Source organism: Colletotrichum truncatum (assembly GCF_014235925.2).
Source record: "Colletotrichum truncatum strain CMES1059 chromosome Unknown Contig_0016, whole genome shotgun sequence".
Classification (NCBI taxonomy): domain Eukaryota; kingdom Fungi; phylum Ascomycota; class Sordariomycetes; order Glomerellales; family Glomerellaceae; genus Colletotrichum; species Colletotrichum truncatum.
In genome coordinates this window covers 190056-208517 of record NW_027222413.1, presented here as the reverse complement: position 1 = coordinate 208517, position 18462 = coordinate 190056, and the positions used below count along the sequence as shown (strand labels likewise).

Sequence of the window (18462 nt, the reverse complement as noted above, 5' to 3'; positions counted from 1 at the left end):
GGGTATACGTATATAAATTCGACAAGCATGGACGGTTTCAAAAGGGCAAAGCACGCCTCGTGGTCAGAGGAGACCAGCAAATCAAGTCAATACATGAAGAAACCTATGCCGCAACACTAGCAGGACGGTCTTTCCGGACACTGATGGCGGTTGCTGCACGCTTCGACCTCGAACTAATCCAGTATGATGCCGTTAACGCGTTTGTAAACGCAAAGCTAGACAAGGACATATTCATGCGCATGCCTCCAGGCTATCGGAAACCAGGAATCATCCTGATGCTCCAGAAAGCGTTGTATGGCCTAAGAGAGTCACCACTCCTGTGGCAAAAGGACCTTATGGCTACGCTGAAAGACCTCGGGTTTGAAACCGTTCCACATGAGCCCTGCTGCATGATCAAAGGAGCTATCATTATCTTCTTCTATGTGGATGATATAGTCCTGGCATATGAAAAGAAGAAAGAGAATGAAATCAAAGAAGTAACAGGAAAGTTACAGAGACGATATAAATTAACGGGGGAAAACCACTACAGTGGTTCCTTGGAATCGAAATCATTCGAGACCGAGACAAGAAACTTATCTGGCTATCACAGTCAGACTATATTGACAAGATTGCTAACCTATCTGAAGATAGAGATCAGCGACATGACATTCCCATGAGACGCGAAGAGCTAAGACCGTATGAAAAACAAGCTAGCATAGCGTCCATAAGGCGATACCAACGCAAGATTGGATCAATTCTATATGCTGCCGTTATTACTAGACCTGACATAGCTTTCGCAGCATCAAAACTAGCCAGGTTCAACGCAAACCCAGGTCCAGAACACCACAAAGCAGCAGACCAGGTTCTGCTTTATCTGAAGAAAACCAAATCGCTTGCCTTGCAATTCGGCGGAGACGATGAGTTCTTCGTAGCAAGCGATGCCTCGTTTGCAGACAATACAGAGGACCGCAAGAGTTCCCAAGCCTATGTAATGCGATTGTTTGGAGGCACTATCGGTTGGAGAGCTAATAAGCAAGCAACCGTTACTACTTCAACAACAGAAGCTGAGCTACTTGCTCTTGCTCAGGCAGCCAAAGAAGCTATATTCGTATCGCGACTACTTAAGGAACTTGGACTTCAATTGGATGAATCACGGATACGAATACAATGCGATAACATCCAGACAATACAACTGATCAACAAGGACATCACCAAGTTGCAGACAAAACTCCGACACGTTGATATACACAACCACTGGTTGAGACAGGAAGCTCAATTGAATAGAATCAAAGTGGAATACAGACCTACTGCAGATATGGTTGCAGACGGACTGACTAAACCGATGAGCCATACGCCATTCAAGACGTTTATCAAACAAATCGGCCTAGTGGACATCTCCAACCACCTAGAGAAGAGAAAGCTGCCCACACTGGGAGAAATGGAACTTCTAGGTGAAATGGAAAAACTGGAAAACTAAGTAACCCAGCGGATCAGTCTCTGCCTAAGCGGCCTCAACTGGGGGGGTGTGTTAGATTGACGCCTGCGTCCGGATAAAATGCTAGGAAATCTAGCTTAGTTGCATTCTTGCAATATGCTGAAACCGGGAAGAACGGGTAGATACAAAACAGAACCCCGCTTCAACCGGAATGGGTAGAATCACTCAATCAACAACATGAATCACTCTTTGCTCAATGAACCCCAGGTGTATTGCATCAAACTAATATCGTTTATCTAACACCCCTAGCAGCAACCCGGTACGACCGAATGCACGTTGATAAGTGGGGCCGCGGCAAAAAATTCATGGCGGTATCCCATCGACTGCGAGAAGGCAACAGGTACATACACATGAGGGGAATTAGCCAGTAAGAATACAGCCAAGACTTTTTCTAGCCAACCATATGGCCTAGATATTTGGTATCTCTTTTATCTATATTCTGACTATGGAAGAGGTACCAGCAAACATCTGTATCACATATCGCTACTCCATATTGCTGGCACCCTGACCTCGTCTTTTTCCCATGGGATCGTGAGTTTCCTGTAGCCTCACCTAATGCCTTCTTCTGTCGGTTACAAGCCACACAGCGTAGGGATTCTTCCGTTTATCCCTTGTGAGTTGTTACCGATCCCTAATTTCTTATATAGTTTGTGGCTTGCCTTCTTGCTCTTCAGCTTTCCAGCTTTCCAGCTTTCCAGCTTTCCAACTTTCCAGCTTTCCTGCTTTTCTGCTTTCCTGCTTTCCTGCTTTCCTGCTTTCCTGCTTTCCTGCTTTCCTGCTTTCCTGCTTTCCTGCTTTCCTGCTTTCCTGCTTTCCTGCTTCCGCCCTTCGGGCCGCCTTCATTGGACTCAGGCAGCAAGGTGTTCTCGGGCACACAACAGTTTGCCCCGCAACTCAAGCTTTCGCCCTCTTCAGTCGAATTTTCTCTCCAACACGACACCCATCATCACTATGGTCATTCCCACCATCAAATGATTAACCATAACTACGACATATAGATACTATTCGAAGTAAAGGTATCACAAAGGTCATGCGTCAAGTGCAAGCTGAAGAAGCTGATGTTGGGACAATATGCGCCCAGGAGGTACAGGCAATGCCCTCAAAGTTTGCGAAGTAATCAGCATGCTGAAACGTCAACAGCTGTCTCTGAATGAAGTCGAACTGGAGTGGCAACTGGTTCCAGATCTGCAAAAGAATACACCGACACAGCATGCAACTAAGGGGTCGGTGTTGGCGATTGTAGTTGACATGACCGAACCGAAGGGGCACATCCGAGTTCATGATAGCCAAGACGAGCAAGTTGGTGTGGTCCAGGGTCGGGCTAACAAAGGCTGCATGGTGATAGTCCCCTGGACACCTGGGTGGCAATACATCTGTTACGGTCCGAACCGTGTTGCTTATGTCTATTCTCAAACTCAGAATCCTACATAATCTGCTCTAATTCCGTTGAAAGACGCATTATCTCTCCAGGGTTGCATCTGAATGTGACAAAAGGCCACTGCTCACTGTCAGGTATTGTGAGTTGCACTTGGAGATCTGATTCCTTGGTCACCGCTAACAGCCGGAAAGTGTTCAAAACCCCCAACTTGTAGACCTTCCCAGTGAGTGGAGCTTCCCACCAATCAGTGTGTGCTGTGCTGCTAGTGGAGTTGTCTTACCGTCGGACAGCCGTGGGCCATTTCTTGGCTCAGCAATGTCCAAATCACTCAATTCGTGCTCCTCTGTAATGCGCCTGATCTGCGGAGCTGGTTCTCCACGAAATTCAGTGTCGGCAAACTTGCGTTTACAACCTTGCACCACTTTACAGTGGTCGGCCGTCGCAATGGCTGGAGGTTCTTGATATCAGAGCTGCTCCAACCATGGAAAGAGTACCTACAATTTTCTTTGATTCCATTCTCATGCTTTTCTCTATATTTGCCAGCCACCATCTTGAACCCGTTGGATATTGTGATTATCCGTTTTAACTGCTCGAGGAATGCGTCATGTTTCTTTATCTCGTAGAGTGCAGTCTATGAAAAAGTGAACGAACACAGTAAAAACATGTCAAAGCCGACATCGTCATGAATCCTCTTCAGGAGTTTGAAGGCGGCCTTGCGCTTCGACATAGTGGATGCGCTGTCTTCAGGGCGGCACCCCCCATCTGGAAACATGCTGATGGCTGTGGAAAGGTTGGCCTCGTGCCTGCTAGTTGTTTCCACATTGTTCTCGAAATACTTCAGCAATTTCTGCAAGGATTGAATATGCTTGTCCATGATGAGGAGAGAGACGAGGACACGGGAGAGAACGAAAAGTTCAAATTAAGGAGAGGGAGAAAGCAAGAAAGTGAGAAAGTGAGAAAATGAGAAAGTGAGAAAATGAGAAAGTGAGAAAATGAGAAAGTGAGAAAATGAGAAAGTGAGAAAATGAGAAAGAGGAAAGGTGAAAGACAGGAAATAATGGAGCCTCGGCTGTCTTCAGGTAAATTCGAAGTCATTTCGGCGTATGGCGGATTCGCACCATTCAAATTATAATAGGCTAGCTTATCGGTCGATACTGATTGGCTATACGCGGAGCAATCCTAAACATGTCCATGGCTCTCATGCGGATATTAACGTAGTGCCCAAGATCAGATGGGCAAGCTGAATCATCAATAGACCACCGGATCTGGCGATATGAAAATCCGAGACACTTGAGATACTACTACTAGATTCAACAACGAAGAATAATATTTGTCGTTGCTCGCAACGGTTTCAAGGCACACCGCATGAATGTCAATACCACAATGAAGTCTGTTTGCGTACCCCCACGTTGTGGAGTTTGCCGTTTTGAGATCCAACACGGCGACAGCATCGTTGCAGGTAAGATCCACATAATATTTGTGACCACTAATCTGATGTTCTTAGTGCGGCCGCTCGACTCCGAACGATCTCAGCCTTACAAGCATAGTATTGTGGGCTTTACCGACAGCGACCCGGACATGGAGTTTTTCGAGTGCTGTGGCAGATGCCATCATGATGAGCAAAGAGTTGGCTATCATGTTGAATGTATTAGTGGCATATCCAACGCAACACTATCAAAAATTCTCGAGACAACTGCATCTGCATACGACCCCCCCGTAATTGCCCAACAAAGACGCATTCGATGGTTTCAGTCCCGTTTAGCTACAATCCTCAAAACAGCAACCCGCCATATTCTCCATTTACCGGAGGAAGTTCGTAACATCATCGCCAAATGGGCCTTGGACTCTCGCATTACCCGTCATCGTTTGGCCACCGATTATGCTATCAAAAGATGCACGGGGGAAATGGGCGTCGTGTCGTCCGGGTTGTCCGTCAAGATTTGCGAGAAGATTTATGCAAGATATGTCGATTTCGAGGGTGTCCAATACATTGCCTACTTGACGAATACAGCCAGCGACGAGAGAGACATCATCCTGTTCGATCCAAGTTCACCAACATCCATCGACAGCTTGTATATTTCAAGTGATCATCTAGGCGTCCGACAGCTGTTGTTTGCCTGTTCCTCAGAACAGTGCACCATCGAACAAGCAGTAGGTATTTGGTGGAGAACAGTGAAACTGGAAAGCCTCGGTGGTCTTATCCGGTCTCGTAGTGATGTAAGTATAGGTCTGGTACGCAGGTAGTCCCGGCAGCTAAATCTACTTCTGACATTAGGGATTGAAACTGCGCGATCTCCATGGTGCAAATACTGTGTTGTCCGATGTCTTTTGGGATCTTCCACAGTTTCCACCCAGGCATATTCGGTTTGAAAGCCTATGCAATGCAGAACCAGGCGATCACATGTCGACAGTATCTTGTAACGATCCACAGAACACGGCCTATTCTCTCTGCTGGAATCGAAAAATTGTGATGCTACATTCACACCGAGCCGAGGAGAATCTCGACTTTTATCAATACATGCGAACCACGGACGAAACTGCCTTGTGGTTGTACATGCCAATGCATGCGGATGAGATACTGACTGAAATTTGGAGATTCAATGGTCCATTCAAAAGTGCTATTGCTCTACTAGTTCGTCTCGTTCTCTTCCTGAGCTGTTTTGAGGTCTGCTCACATCGCACAGTTGGTGACGAATCAGGGACGCTCGATCTTTCTAGGGGTGCAGCCTCGCACAAACTGGAGCCGTTCCGACTACACTCTTCTTGACCTACCTAGCAAAAGCTCGAGCCGTATTTACGCTGAGACGACAACATTTGGTGTACGAAGTTTAGGCTTCGAGACGCCCCGACCTAATCCCCAAGATCGAATACCCAGAGTTGATTGGCCAATCTCGTCATATCCGATATTTCGCCCTCATGAGAACTTTGCCTGGAACAGAGCCAAACTCAGTGACGTAGTTCAGTTTGTCCCATGCTACGGCAATATCCACCGAAAAACTATCATCATTGGACTCTTGCTCCATTATACCGACGGCAAAACAGCTTGTGTTGGTCAAATCAGACTCGATCGCTTAGGAGATGCTTTAAGTATTCATTCTGTTCGGAAACTTTGGCTAGGTTTTTGGCTGACGGACGACGGACCTTGTGTATCGCATGCTGTCTTGGCCCCAGAACAGCCCACGCTGCTAGATTGCGAGAGTTGGTTCGGGGTGGACTGGTGTGGCGACCTTGAATGGTGGTTTTCTAACCGACAGTGTCAGCTATTTTACCAAGGGCGGCTCAGTCCAAGAACAACCATGTTCGGGAGGAGCAGAGTATGAAAAGTGCACTGGTTTCTAAGGACCTGTTCGGAGAAAAGGTGTGTTTGGGTGAGATTGTACTTCGTCCAAAAAGGACGTTGCTCACATGCCACATCATCAACAACCACAACAGCAACAAACAAATGGCGATTATTTGATAGTTGTAAGAAATTTTACGATGACAATAGCCTGCATACTTAAGCAACCCTAAGCTAACCCTGAGGAACTAGAGTGCTTGGCGAAAATGGCTTCTTGTGCTAGTCGATGGGATAGGCCGACCCTTAATTTTATTTCATCAATTTCCTCCCACGCCTCAGCAAATATCAGCTGCCATTCCACCAACTTATGAGCATCAAGAGAAATCGATAATGAAATATCGTAAGTCACACTGTTCCACTTTCAGCCTGTTTCAACTGTTGTACAATCGACATGAGTGTCTCTCTAAAATCTGCTACACACACACACAATTTATTACGCCCGGCGGCAATGCCGAAAGGGCAACTAAAGCTGATTACATGTACATTTCTGACTTTGTGCCATGGTCTCCTTGAAGCCCATACTGTCTCCATTTTCTGCTTCCCCCTCCATTTTCTGCCCTACTCGCTACGGATTCCCGCGTTTTAGTGTATTATGGATTAGCATGCAATCTCGGAGCCTATTCTGCAAGTGTTCAACGTCCTATCTACGGCGGCTGAAGCGGTGCGTGCTGTCTGTCGCGGGTTGATGGTTGATTGAGATTATGTCGGTTTTGATTAGTTAAGGTGACTCTCCCCCTCCGTTTCTCATCTTGCGTCCAGCCGACCTGTTGCCAGCGCGAAGCGTATCGTCGCTCGAACTGCTTGCATGTTTGGCGTCCATTTATCGTCATCCGTTGCGCTTTTGCCCCAAAGGTAAAAGGATATGTTACTTCTCTGTGTTTTTGTGCATTGGAGCATCTCTGCCTGATGTGTCGTCCACTTTGTGCAGCGGAAGAGGAAGTGCTCGACTGTCTCTGTCGCTCGACCGCAGACACAGACGTGTGAGGGCACTACATCTATCCGATGCAAATAGTAGTTCAGTCTCGCCATCCTGGTTCTAAGCTGTGCAAGAGTGGAGGCTTCTTTCCAAGTGGCTGACGGCTCTACTCTCCGGAGTACGAGCCCATGTGTTGTAAAGCTAGAGATGCCCGACGGCGCTGTCGCTGATTACATGAATGGGGTTCATCATTCAGTTGATTCGTTTCACATCGGTACTCTTCGCGTCTCCGGCATGATGGATGCCGCCGGGCGTAATAGGCCTAATAAATTGTGTGTGTGTGTGTGTGTGTGTGTGTGTGTGTGTGCCTGTTTTCGATAGGTCGCATAGAAGCCACGGCAGTTTTGCACATAACAGGTGATTCAAAAGGAGTCAAGAGGTTGATGGCGCCAGAAGTGGCCTCAAGCCAGGCATTGGCAGATTTGATTTCAGTGTGTCTCTACTGAAAGCGTTGCAGGCGAACTCAACACCAATTCATTTGGGAGCCAGAACCGTCTTTCTAACGAGAACCAATAAGCAATCCCAATGGCCTTCCTAGTTGTCTGGGTATTTAAGATTGCGCATAGCTCGTGTCGCCCTAAGTCTTTTTAAACGTACATACATACATCGAAACACCTTGGAATTAACTCTAATGGACTCTCTCTGGCAAGTAACGCGTTAAAATCAGTGAAAGTGAGCTTACAGGAAGTAGGAACAATCTAATCGTTGAAGACGAGCGCTGTTGCTTAGCAGTTTCCTTAGCTGTGAATATCCCACATGATGGCTCGCAGGAGATATCAGCGCAGATGAATGGTGCTGTAGGAGATCGGTTCATGTCATATTTGGTAGGTTGTCTCCGCGGCCCACTACATGGTCGAGAATTTATCACCAAAATCGCCGCGCTGCTTGCATGCTTCAAAATACGATCAAAATCAACAACCTCGGATCTTTGGCAAAAGGGAAACCTGGTTTTTGAACTCGATAAAATAATGGACTACGACTTCAGGCACGTCTACGTTAGCATGAGAGTGTTGGAACAGACCTTGCGGTTCTCTGTTCAGGCACTCGAAATTCAATCACCAGGTGAATCTTTTGCGCGCGGTTTACTTCCTCCGTCTTACGGCCATAATCCTGGCTTGGTGTCAAGTCGGCAGCTGCAGCTGTACTGCTGTATCCGTAGCTTGTTCCCAAGTACCCACGAAGCATCAATGTTCCGAGTTCATCGTCTTACTGAACCGGCCAGCTTCGACTTGCCTCGGTCCATTAAAGGCTCAAGCGAAAGCGATTTTGACTTCGAGTTTTCCTCTCAAATAGAATCAGAATCAGATGTTCTGTCATCTGAAGATGAACACACAGAATCTTCGATTTCAGAGTCAGATTTCAATACGGAGCCAACCATGTCAGATGATTACCGTTCCGGGGAAAGCTCTGAATCGTACATAGATGAGGTGGATGACCTAGATTGAGACCAAAAACTTCCTTTTCATTTCGTCCAGGGCTATTTTTACAGAAGCTGAACCTGATTTTGATTATCTGGATAGATTCTACTGACTACTCCGTTGCTTCATTAAAACTCGATGTAACTTCCATTACCGCTGGCTATGTCGCACTCTCTTTACAGGCTTAATAGTGCAAGGATTTTAAGACACAAACTCAAATAGTGCAAAAGTAATATATATATATATATTTCGGTTCGTTTTTTCTCCAGGCCGCTTACACGGCATGTCATCCCAACGGGCCAGCCCAAGAGTTTTACCTCCCCTTTTTACCAAGTATCGAGGCGAGGATTGATTGTAGCAGCTTTCCTCAACGCGTAAGGGCCATATGAAGCAGCTATGAAGTTACTCTGCATATGTCAGCACCAGAATACGTCTTGCGAGGTTCTCACATACACTGTCGTCTGGTTGGTGCCCCGACTCTAGTATTTTGAGAAAGTCCAAGGCATCGTCGGACCACCCAGGTATGCTAGCCCCCAGGTGCTCCATAATACACTGCAGAAAAGCGGCTGCAATCTTGGGAGATAGAGCTAAAGCCAGGCCGGGATACGAGGAAGTCTCAAATTCGGGTACTCAATGGTTATTGGCAGGTGCACGCTGTTTGGTTGTACATTCTTACCAATTTTAACAACACCAAAGGGCGAAACTCGAATAGACCGGACTCCAAACCGCATCGGCAAATCTTGGAGATGTTTAATGCCATGAAGGAGCTAGGAATGCTAAGCTAATGCGACCAATTGACTAACTAGGACTTACGAACCTGAGACATCACTGCAGCTACCTCCAACTCGGAAGTTATGCGAAGGTCAAATAAATTCAAATCTACAAGCTCATATGTTATATAGACGCTGTCGCTAAGGTAGAGACCAAAGAGTTGTACGATATTTGGATGTGATGATCTGGCCAGAGTTCGGAAGCATGCGATAGTCATATGAGGCACCTCCTTTACCACAACTGAGTGAGGGCCTTTGAAGTAGCCTCGGTGCACACCAATCCAGCTGACAGCATCACCCCGTGCTCTTTTGTGATCATCTTTCGGATGCCTTTCGGCATAGACTGCTGGAAGCGCTCTCACGTGGGTTATTTCGCAATCACCTTGCAAAAATGGCGCACGCCTTAACATGACTGTAGAGTGGGCAGCAAAAAGCAAACAAAAAAAACAAATTAACAAAATGACACGGCACTGCCAAGTGGACCTCATGGTATTATATGTTGGGCTGAAATGGGGACCACAACAGGACAGTCATGCATTAAGGTGAAAGAAGCGAATAAGAACCGTAGAGTATGTATCACGCTGGGTGTTGCAGGTTTCGGGGTTAGAATCATCGCTCCAGACCTGACCAATTTTCATGGCCTAAGCGAAAGAGCAGCTTGTGGCGTTGTCTAGTATCGGCGAACTCAACGAAGCCCTCCACGCGTCAATAAGATGCTGGTATCCTGAACTGGCGTTAATGGAGCGACAGAAAAGCGTCCCTTTTTTCTCCTGCGTCACTGAGTGCAGTTCTGTAAAGTATTATGGCACTGTGCAAGGCAGTATTGAGCTTAGAGCAACTATATCTCCACTTTTGAACACAAACATTTTCTCTTTCTACTGGGGAAGGCTACTGTACTGTACTCCGGGGTACGTTGATTTACTCAACAAAGTCAAAAGAACTTGGCACGGCTTGATTGTTACAGTTGGATCCGAAATCGGTTTCCGGCATTATTGTTCTGGCGTTTCCAACCAAGAGACAATAATGGACCTGTTTGCTGACATGGTACCTGCGAACGCCTCCACACTACTTGCTAGAGAGAAAAGGACACAGAAAGTGGCAGCTGTTGTGGGCGCTCAACCCTATGTTTGCAAGGTAAAGAGCTGATCATGGATTACCTACAGGGGTATCATCATCTTCTGTCAGCAAGTGGATACCAAAATGTCCAGGAAAGAAATGTTTCTTGTGTGAAAAGCATGAAACCGATTTCGAACACGACTGTAACAACAACTTCCGGGCGGCTTCAAAGGCTCCTGAATGTGTACAGATTCATTTTTTTTCTTTTCCAAATCTCACACTATCTATATTAGTGGTGATTTGGAGGGCAAACTTAAGCTTAGAGTGGCTCTTTGTGCTGGTCTGAAAGCCATGTAGCCCACTGATTTTAAACGGGGTCACATGGTACTGTCGTGCACCTGACAAGAACTTCAAGGACATGAAGGAAGGTTTCTATGTAGTTTTACACACACAGAGAGAGAGAGAGAAAGTTTATTACGCCCTGGCTAAGCCATAAAAGGCTCTTGTGTCTATCTTAGATGCTCCCGTTGTTGACTTTTACGTTTGGGCAGGGCATAGTTCCGGCTGAGTACTGCTCTAACACCTCCGTAAGCAGAGTAAAATGGTGTTCAATCAGTTCGTAGGCGCGATCCTCAAGAGAACATGAATTAACAAACCCAAAAGCCGTTTGTGGCTTCTTAACCCCAAAGAGTAAGTCCTGCCTTTCTCTGTACAGTATGTAAAAAATTAAAAAAAAAAAAAAAAAACTCGTAAATGCCAAGACTCAAAGTTATCCGCGAAAGCAGAAACCGACTTCGAGTATTTCTCCGAAATATTGCAGTCACCTGGCGCACATCTGGCAACACTTGCTAGTTCCTGCCCCACAGATTATGGTAAAGACCAGAAAATGGGTGGCATTAGGCGATAGCGATAATGGCACCACTGAAACCAGAATGGCTCCAGACAACGGTCCGAACATGACTGGATCGTATTGAGCAAACCTAAGTCGGCCTGGACTGGACCAGATTGAGCCAGAGGGAGCTTGACTGAGCCAGAATGAGCTTGACCGAGCCAGAATGAGCTTGACCGAGCCAGGATGAGCTTGACTGAGCCAGAGGGAGCTTGACTGAGCCAGAGGGAGCTTGACTGAGCCAGAGGGAGCTTGCCTGAGCCAGAATGAGTCGACTGAGCAAGAATGAGTGACTTCGACTGAGCCTGGCTGAGGCCAATCCAAGTTGACGGATTAGGCAAGGCACTTTGGCTGTCTTGAACGAAATTTTTAACACTAACTATGATTTTGTTTGTTAATAGCGTCCAAAGTCAACTTTTGTTCACGTCACGCTTATGAAAAAGTAACTCACATCATAGCTGATAGAGCCGCCACTACTTGAGTACCGGGGGGAACTTGATCGCCATAGCGCATCGACTAACAAATAAAAAACAAGAACAAATATACTCATAGCATCTCATGAGCAACGAGTTCAACGTTTCACACCATCGCTGAGTAAAAACAGTGATGAATCAGGGCGCTAACCCGGCTTTTCTTGCGATCCTGGGTCCAGTCAAACATTGGAAATAGTAACCACAGCCTTGTACTAGGTGTGTATACCTACTCCATCGTCTGTTTCTAGGCTGTATCCGGGTTTCAAGCCTCATTCTACCCGCGGAGACGACGCAGATGATAAGGACGATATTGTGAAACATATGATTTGAGACCCTGAAATCATTGAGAATTTCTGCGATAATCCGGCGTTACTCAGCTACTCGAAACATATTATTAAGCAGTTTTGTATTGCGTGTAAATGACTGGAATTACTAGTTCTATCTTTGTTTTGCCTTAGAATTATGTTTCGCGACATTTTCCTAATTACTGCTGAACGCTATTTAACAGCCGCTCGGCAACCACGGTTAGGGTAGCCTTTGTTTCCGGCCCGATGGTGATTATAATGAGCTTACCGTCATCTGGGAGTTACACTGGTGTCAGTAGCCCCTGGCGAAAGGGCTGTTTAAAGGAAAGAGAAAATACGAAGACAGCTCGCGTATTTGTCTCCTTATCGATGTCTTCGGGTTGGTGAAGGTGACGTAACTGTAATCCTCAAGTTGGGTGTGTCGGCTAATTTTCGGTATTCTTGCCAATATTGGTCATAATAACGACTCTTCCCTCTGCCAGGACAAATCGCGTGTAAGAGTAGTGGTCTGTATTTTGTCTGGGATGATGCCAGAGAGGATTGAACCACATTAATATTTAGGCTTCCTTCACATATGCTCTGATAATTGTCAACATTGACCAAAGTACAGTATGCCACCAATATCGGAACATGTTACTTCTGCAGAGCCATTCACCTGATCCTCTTTTTCAGGACGCTTTCTTGCCTCTTTCGGCTACAAAAAGAGTTACAAGATGTGATAGCTGCCCTCCAATGTTATAAACGTGGTTCTAGATTAGGGCCTATTTTACACGGTGCATCCTTTCTGGACTGGACAGTGTACGAATCATGTATCAGTGGCTTTGTCTCTCTATGTTCACTGGCCGTCGAGCGTGAAAATCACTGGAGTGGCGGGAGTTTCAAGTGGTTAGTTCAGTGTGTATCTTTGAGGGCGGCTGGAGTTGTCCACTACCGCAGGCTTTGCGCAAATCCCAACCCTGTAGTTAGCGTTGGACATTGGGATTGATCTTCTGTTTAAAGCCTCCCTGTTAGTTTTGATTCCATTCGTGCTACCCTCATTGCCTCCTTTTACTTTTGCGATCCGCGTTTGAATGCGTCAAAAGTGTTCCAGTTGCTCAACTATCTCTGGGTAGAGGTATGACTTAATCAACCAAAAGAGGAGAACGCATGTCGCTGTTACTTACTGAAAATACACTGTTCCAAGTCGCAGACACATCAGTACGCCTAGTGGTGGCACCGTGCACCTTAATCTCGCCTCATTATTGTTACCCAGCTGTCCATTTGCTAGTACGTAATGTGTAGTCTGAATGAAGCTATTTGAAATGATTTAGCCTTGGTTGAGTATCCCAGAGCCTCCAATCAGGATCCTTATCATAGTGATTCATCTTGGTGATTCTGGGGATGCTGGGATCACCCTGTCCTACCCCTGGCCTCACCATAGTGATACCCAGCTTCCCCTGGATGGTGAGCTTAAAGCAGCGAAATGCACCCAACTCACCCTATTGGTCAAAGGGTGATGACCCGAGGAACCTCCGAATGTAGATTCCGTCTGTTGGCATATTTTCCAAGGCTAAGTTCGGCTCTTCGTTAGCTATAGGGTATAATCAGAACTCCGATTTCTGTCACCAGGCAAGCGACAGCGACAGGGTTACGCTTTACCAACGCCTGTGGGATAGAGGGGGCTTTGGGTTGACGCTATCGAACTATCGAGATATTATGTACGACAAGACGGCTGTTACGATCGGTACATTTAGTTACTGTACGCCGTAGCTATATAGTGCAGAACAGGGGATAATGATGCCGGAGTCATCATTACCGAAGCTTTTGCTTTGTGCCACAGTTGGTTGCCCTGACCTGCTCGTAACAACGGCAAATTCAAGCCTATACGAGTTTTGGATGCGTAAGACTAGGGCTTGAATGTCTAATCCTGAGAAGATGGATATTGGCGCTAAACGAGTCAATCTCGAGATGGACTACTACGAAATGCTAGACCGCCCGAACGTTAAGCTTATTAATCTCAAAAAAACACCGCTTAAATCATTCTCTCGAAATGGCGTTGTGACTGAGGGCCACGACAGTACTTTGGACCATCACGAACTGGACGTCGTGATTTTGGCTACGGGCTATGACTCCGTGACGGGAAGCTTATTGGGTATGAATATCCACGATAGGCACGGAGTGCGCCTGGAAGAGAAGTGGAAAGACGGAATAAGCACCTACCTCGGCATGCTAGTACCTGAAATGCCGAATGCGTTTCTCCTGTACGGGCCTCAAGGGCCTACAACTCAGACAAACGCCCCATCTTTTATCGAGTTGCAAGTTGACTGGATAGCCAATCTTCTTAAGAGGATGCGAGACGAGAGTATCGACTTTGTATAGCCCTCCCAGGAATCTTGTCGGTTATGGACAAAGCAGGTAAACAATGCCTTTGAGCCAACGTTGTTTCGAGAAAGCACGGCATGGTGGACTGGTGCGAATATAGAGGGGAAGAAGGTTGAGCCACTTGTGTTTTTCGGCGGTGTTCAACGGTGGTGGCAAGAGTGTCAAAGTTCTCTGAAAGACTGGTCTAACTTTTGTGTCTCTGGGATGTAAAACAGTCATATAAAGATATTTGCATATGCTTAGTCTTTCTGCGAATTCATTTCTCGAAGCAGAATGCGCTGGAAGGCTCAAGGCTGTATCGGTCTGAGCTGCGATAATTGACCTGCAACTTGAAGTGCATGGATGGTTTAGTTTTTATTGTGAGAAGTATGAGCACATCCAGCAAACTCACTCGAACTGTTGTTATTGCATAGCTTAATCAACATACGTGAGCGTCTCCAACACATGTTATTTGACCGAGCTGCTTCGACCTCCTACGAGTAAATTAACTGCGAAAGCGCCAGTGTCCTCGCGTGAACTCTGCAGGGCGTGGCTCATGGTGGACATTTTGCAGGCAGATAATAAGGATTAGACGGTTGAACGGAAGCCAACGGAGCCACACTTGAACATCGTCTGGGATACTAGCACGGAAATGGTTGTTGTTGTCAAAGGCTTTGTAACATATGCCGTGCCCAACAAAATCTTTAGTGACACAATTTGCTGCTTCTGTCCTCTCCAGCATACCACCAATCCATAAATCTCTTTGAGGTTCGTCATTTGGAGCCCTAAAGAAAAAGTAAGCTCAGGTCTGTTTGTGCCTTTCAGCCTACAATACCAGTGGGTTGACGTGAACCGACTGCTATGGTAAGTCCTATTGAATAAATGTACAAATTCCTAGACCGAAAGCGATACCGATTTCGTCTCGGCCAAGGTGTTCTCACTGGTTTCATCGTCATCCAGCCCTGAGTCGGTTTCGTCAGAAGTTCCGCCAGATTTTTGCAGAGGTGATATGTGGATAGCTAAAACTCACCCCATGGGCAATTTCGAGTGCAAAATCGGGTTTCATGGTCAAGGCCTCACTTTATTTATTTGGTGCGTCAGGTTCGTGTTGAAGGGATCCCAGATCTGGAAAAAGGGAAGACTTGATGTCCCGAGGTAACTGTCGGCCTTGTCGCAAGTCCAACTAACCCAATCACGTCGCTGCTCGCCGTTGACATGTGGCTTGAATCATGCCTGTTATATGCACCGACTCTGTCATCTATGGCATGCCTTACCGTTGGTCGTAATCCTTGTTCTCTCCTCGAATAGGTGACTTTATGAGTAGTTGACTTTAAGCAGGTAGAGTGAGTGGTTGACAGCCATCGGTTGTGGTCCTTCGATAGTGATCTCTCTGCTGTTCAGCCAGAACTGGACGCCTGCTCGCTCCAAAGTTCTTAAAGCGCGACGGCCCCTAGTATAATCCAATGCCTTTTCACAACTTACAGTACTGCCAACCGCCATGTTTCAAATCGGCTGGGTAATACTTGCTTTCATCTACGCTCAAGCCGTGGGTATATGCGCAAGCGCCAATTGCCGTTCAGGATATCGCAATGCTGTTTATTTTACAAACTGGTGAATATATAATCGCTAGGATATGAATTAAATACTTACGGATAGAAGGTCTATATACGCTCGGGGATACCATCCTCACGATCTTCCCGCAGAGCAGATCAGCGTTCTCCTCTATGCATTTGCTAACGTGCAGAGCGACGGTTTGGTGTTAGTACGGCGAGCCATATTGATCAAAGCCTTCTTACTAGCGTTACAAACAGGGTCTCCTCTGATTCTTTTGCGGACCTTGAGAAGCCATATGACGGCGATTGTAATTAGTAAACCACCCAGATTATCTTTTCGGACCACTTACGGCTCCTAGCTAGGAAAAGGTGCGAGAACGACGTCTGCGGATGCGTGAAACAGCTATATCTCCTCAAAAAAACCTACCGCAAGCTTAAAGTGCTCCTTAACATCGGCGGGGCGACATATTCAAGCAACTTTGCTGCGGCCGCTGCTACCGAAGCAAAGAGAGCCCTCTTTTCACGAAGTGCGATCGCCCTGATGAAAGACTGGGGGTTTGACGGGCTTGATATTGATTGGGAGTATCCCGTTAATGAAAAGGAGGCGCAAGACTTCGTCCTACTATTAGGCAAAGTACGGTCGGAGATGGATTCATACGCAAGCCAGTATGCGCCTGGCTACCATTTTCTCTTAACGATATCGTCACCCGCTGGGCCTTCGAATTACGACATATTGCCGCTCAGTAAGATATCAGATATTATTGATAATTTCAACCTGATGGCCTACGACTATTCCGGTCCATGGAGCTCTATGACGGGACACAAAGCCAACTTGTACTCAAGTCCCATCAAGCCTAACTCGACACCGTTTTCTACAGATGCCGTCGTCGAGGACTATATATCCAAGGGCGTGCTGCCTACCAAGATTATTCTTGGTATGCCCGTGTACGGCAGAGCATTTCAGCAGACCGGCGGGCTCGGCCAGGCCTACTATGGCGCGGGCAACGGGTCGTGGGAGCAAGGCGTGTGGGACGCCAAGGCCCTGCCACGACCTGGGGCGATGGAGTATCACGACACGGCAGTTGGTGCCAGTTACAGCTACGACACCGATACCCAGGAGCTCATATCCTATGACAGCCCGTCAGTGACCAGACAGAAGGTTGCGTATATTATTGAGAGCGGGTTAGGGGGGAGTATGTTCTGGGAGGCGTCCGCGGACCGAGTGGACGAGACAGGACTTATCCACGCCAGCTTCAACGCTTTAGGGGGGGCCGCCAATGTAGACTGTTCTGAAAACCTGCTGCATTATCCCAACAGTCGATATGCAACTATCCGCAATGGATGAGATACCTCCAAGTCGCCAATATTGGATTTGCATTGTCTTTGGAAGTCGATGGATATCATCATTGGGTACTGTAGTACGCACTCTAGTTTAACAATGACTTTGTACCAAAGAACGCAAATCTCATCTAGTTCTCTATTTCTCGACTGCCTTTGTTTTCGAATCTAGCATTGCCGCATGGAGCTTGAATAACACTAAATACTTCATTACAGCAGTAATAATGCCCTGCAGTGACCAAACACACCACAGGCTTGTGGGATGTATCGCAAGGGAGCATGCAAGTTCTGGCTACAGCATGGTCGTTTTGACTTATCCGGTCGAGTACACGTTTGAGATTCGGGCTTTAACTTCTGCAACGGAGACGAGGGGGTCGAATAATCTTGCGGGTCCTCCAGAGGTAAGGTGCAATATAATACTGTACGGCTTGTAAGTAAATGAAGGGAAATTATGTACTGTACAGTAAGTAACGCCTGAAGCTACTTTGTCAAAGTCAATCGTATACAGAAAACAATCCCCAAATGCCTGGTCTCGATGTATAAGCCATTTATACTCGTTTTGTTCCAGGTTTGAAGCTGGCTAATCCTGTAGGGATTCACACAGTCGTGTGGCACTAGACGAACGGGCCGAGAGAATCACGCACACGTTGCGAATTAGGCCTTTTTAATCTATTCTGTCTCTTTACTGTGCAAATCACAGCTGATGAGAGTTCCACGCTACATCATCCTTCCCCTCCCCATCTCGTCGGGCGCTTGAAACTCCTAATGCGAGGAATGTTCTTGATATTGCAAGCTATGAACGGAGATTTATTCTGTTTCCTGTTTTCTGTTTCCTAAATATAGGAACCGGCACGAAGTCACATGATATACCTACTATAGCAAATCTGTCCGTCAGATGGTTGAGCTGCATGTCATTGGCGAATGGTGGTTGCTGGAACGGCACATCTTCGATTCGCTTTAATATCTTGCCGAAATCTCCGCAGTAGACCTTTGCCTGCTTAGACGAAAGACGTCCGTCTCTTATAGTTTGCTTGAAATCGTTGTTTTTACAATCTGACAACTGGATATCAAGGAGCCTTGTCCGCAACTGGGCCGGACTGAGTGAGACGTCCTTAGCATCCCTTCTCGGCCAAAGGTCTTCGGACAAACCGAGAG

At 46.7% G+C, this 18462-nt stretch overlaps 5 protein-coding genes across 5 annotated transcripts; 3 read left to right on the top strand and 2 right to left on the bottom strand.

Moving 5' to 3' along the window:
* Window positions 1–4217: 4217 nt before the first annotated feature.
* On the top strand, window positions 4218–6172 carry CTRU02_215469 (uncharacterized protein; the record flags this gene model as incomplete). Its single annotated transcript, XM_036723831.1, has 4 exons — window positions 4218–4311; window positions 4357–5069; window positions 5128–5484; window positions 5537–6172. The coding sequence occupies 4 exons, from the start codon at window positions 4218–4220 to the stop codon at window positions 6170–6172; spliced, it is 1800 nt and encodes a 599-aa protein (XP_036584514.1).
* A 761-nt stretch (window positions 6173–6933) lies between these two features.
* Window positions 6934–7086, bottom strand: CTRU02_215468 (reverse transcriptase; the record flags this gene model as incomplete). The annotated part of the gene is made up of 1 exon (XM_070206470.1): window positions 6934–7086. The coding sequence occupies one exon, from the start codon at window positions 7084–7086 to the stop codon at window positions 6934–6936; it is 153 nt and encodes a 50-aa protein (XP_070059848.1).
* An 864-nt stretch (window positions 7087–7950) lies between these two features.
* On the top strand, window positions 7951–8610 carry CTRU02_215467 (uncharacterized protein; the record flags this gene model as incomplete). Its single annotated transcript, XM_036723832.1, has 1 exon — window positions 7951–8610. The coding sequence occupies one exon, from the start codon at window positions 7951–7953 to the stop codon at window positions 8608–8610; it is 660 nt and encodes a 219-aa protein (XP_036584515.1).
* Window positions 8611–8985: 375 nt separating this feature from the next.
* CTRU02_215466 (uncharacterized protein) lies at window positions 8986–9763 on the bottom strand (the record flags this gene model as incomplete). The annotated part of the gene is made up of 3 exons (XM_036723833.1): window positions 8986–9212; window positions 9260–9350; window positions 9401–9763. 3 exons carry the CDS (start codon window positions 9761–9763, stop codon window positions 8986–8988), a joined length of 681 nt encoding a protein of 226 aa, XP_036584516.1.
* Window positions 9764–15914: 6151 nt separating this feature from the next.
* CTRU02_215465 (endochitinase) lies at window positions 15915–17314 on the top strand (the record flags this gene model as incomplete). The annotated part of the gene is made up of 4 exons (XM_036723835.1): window positions 15915–16027; window positions 16076–16174; window positions 16228–16277; window positions 16329–17314. 4 exons carry the CDS (start codon window positions 15915–15917, stop codon window positions 17312–17314), a joined length of 1248 nt encoding a protein of 415 aa, XP_036584518.1.
* Between the last annotated feature and the right edge of the window lie 1148 nt (window positions 17315–18462).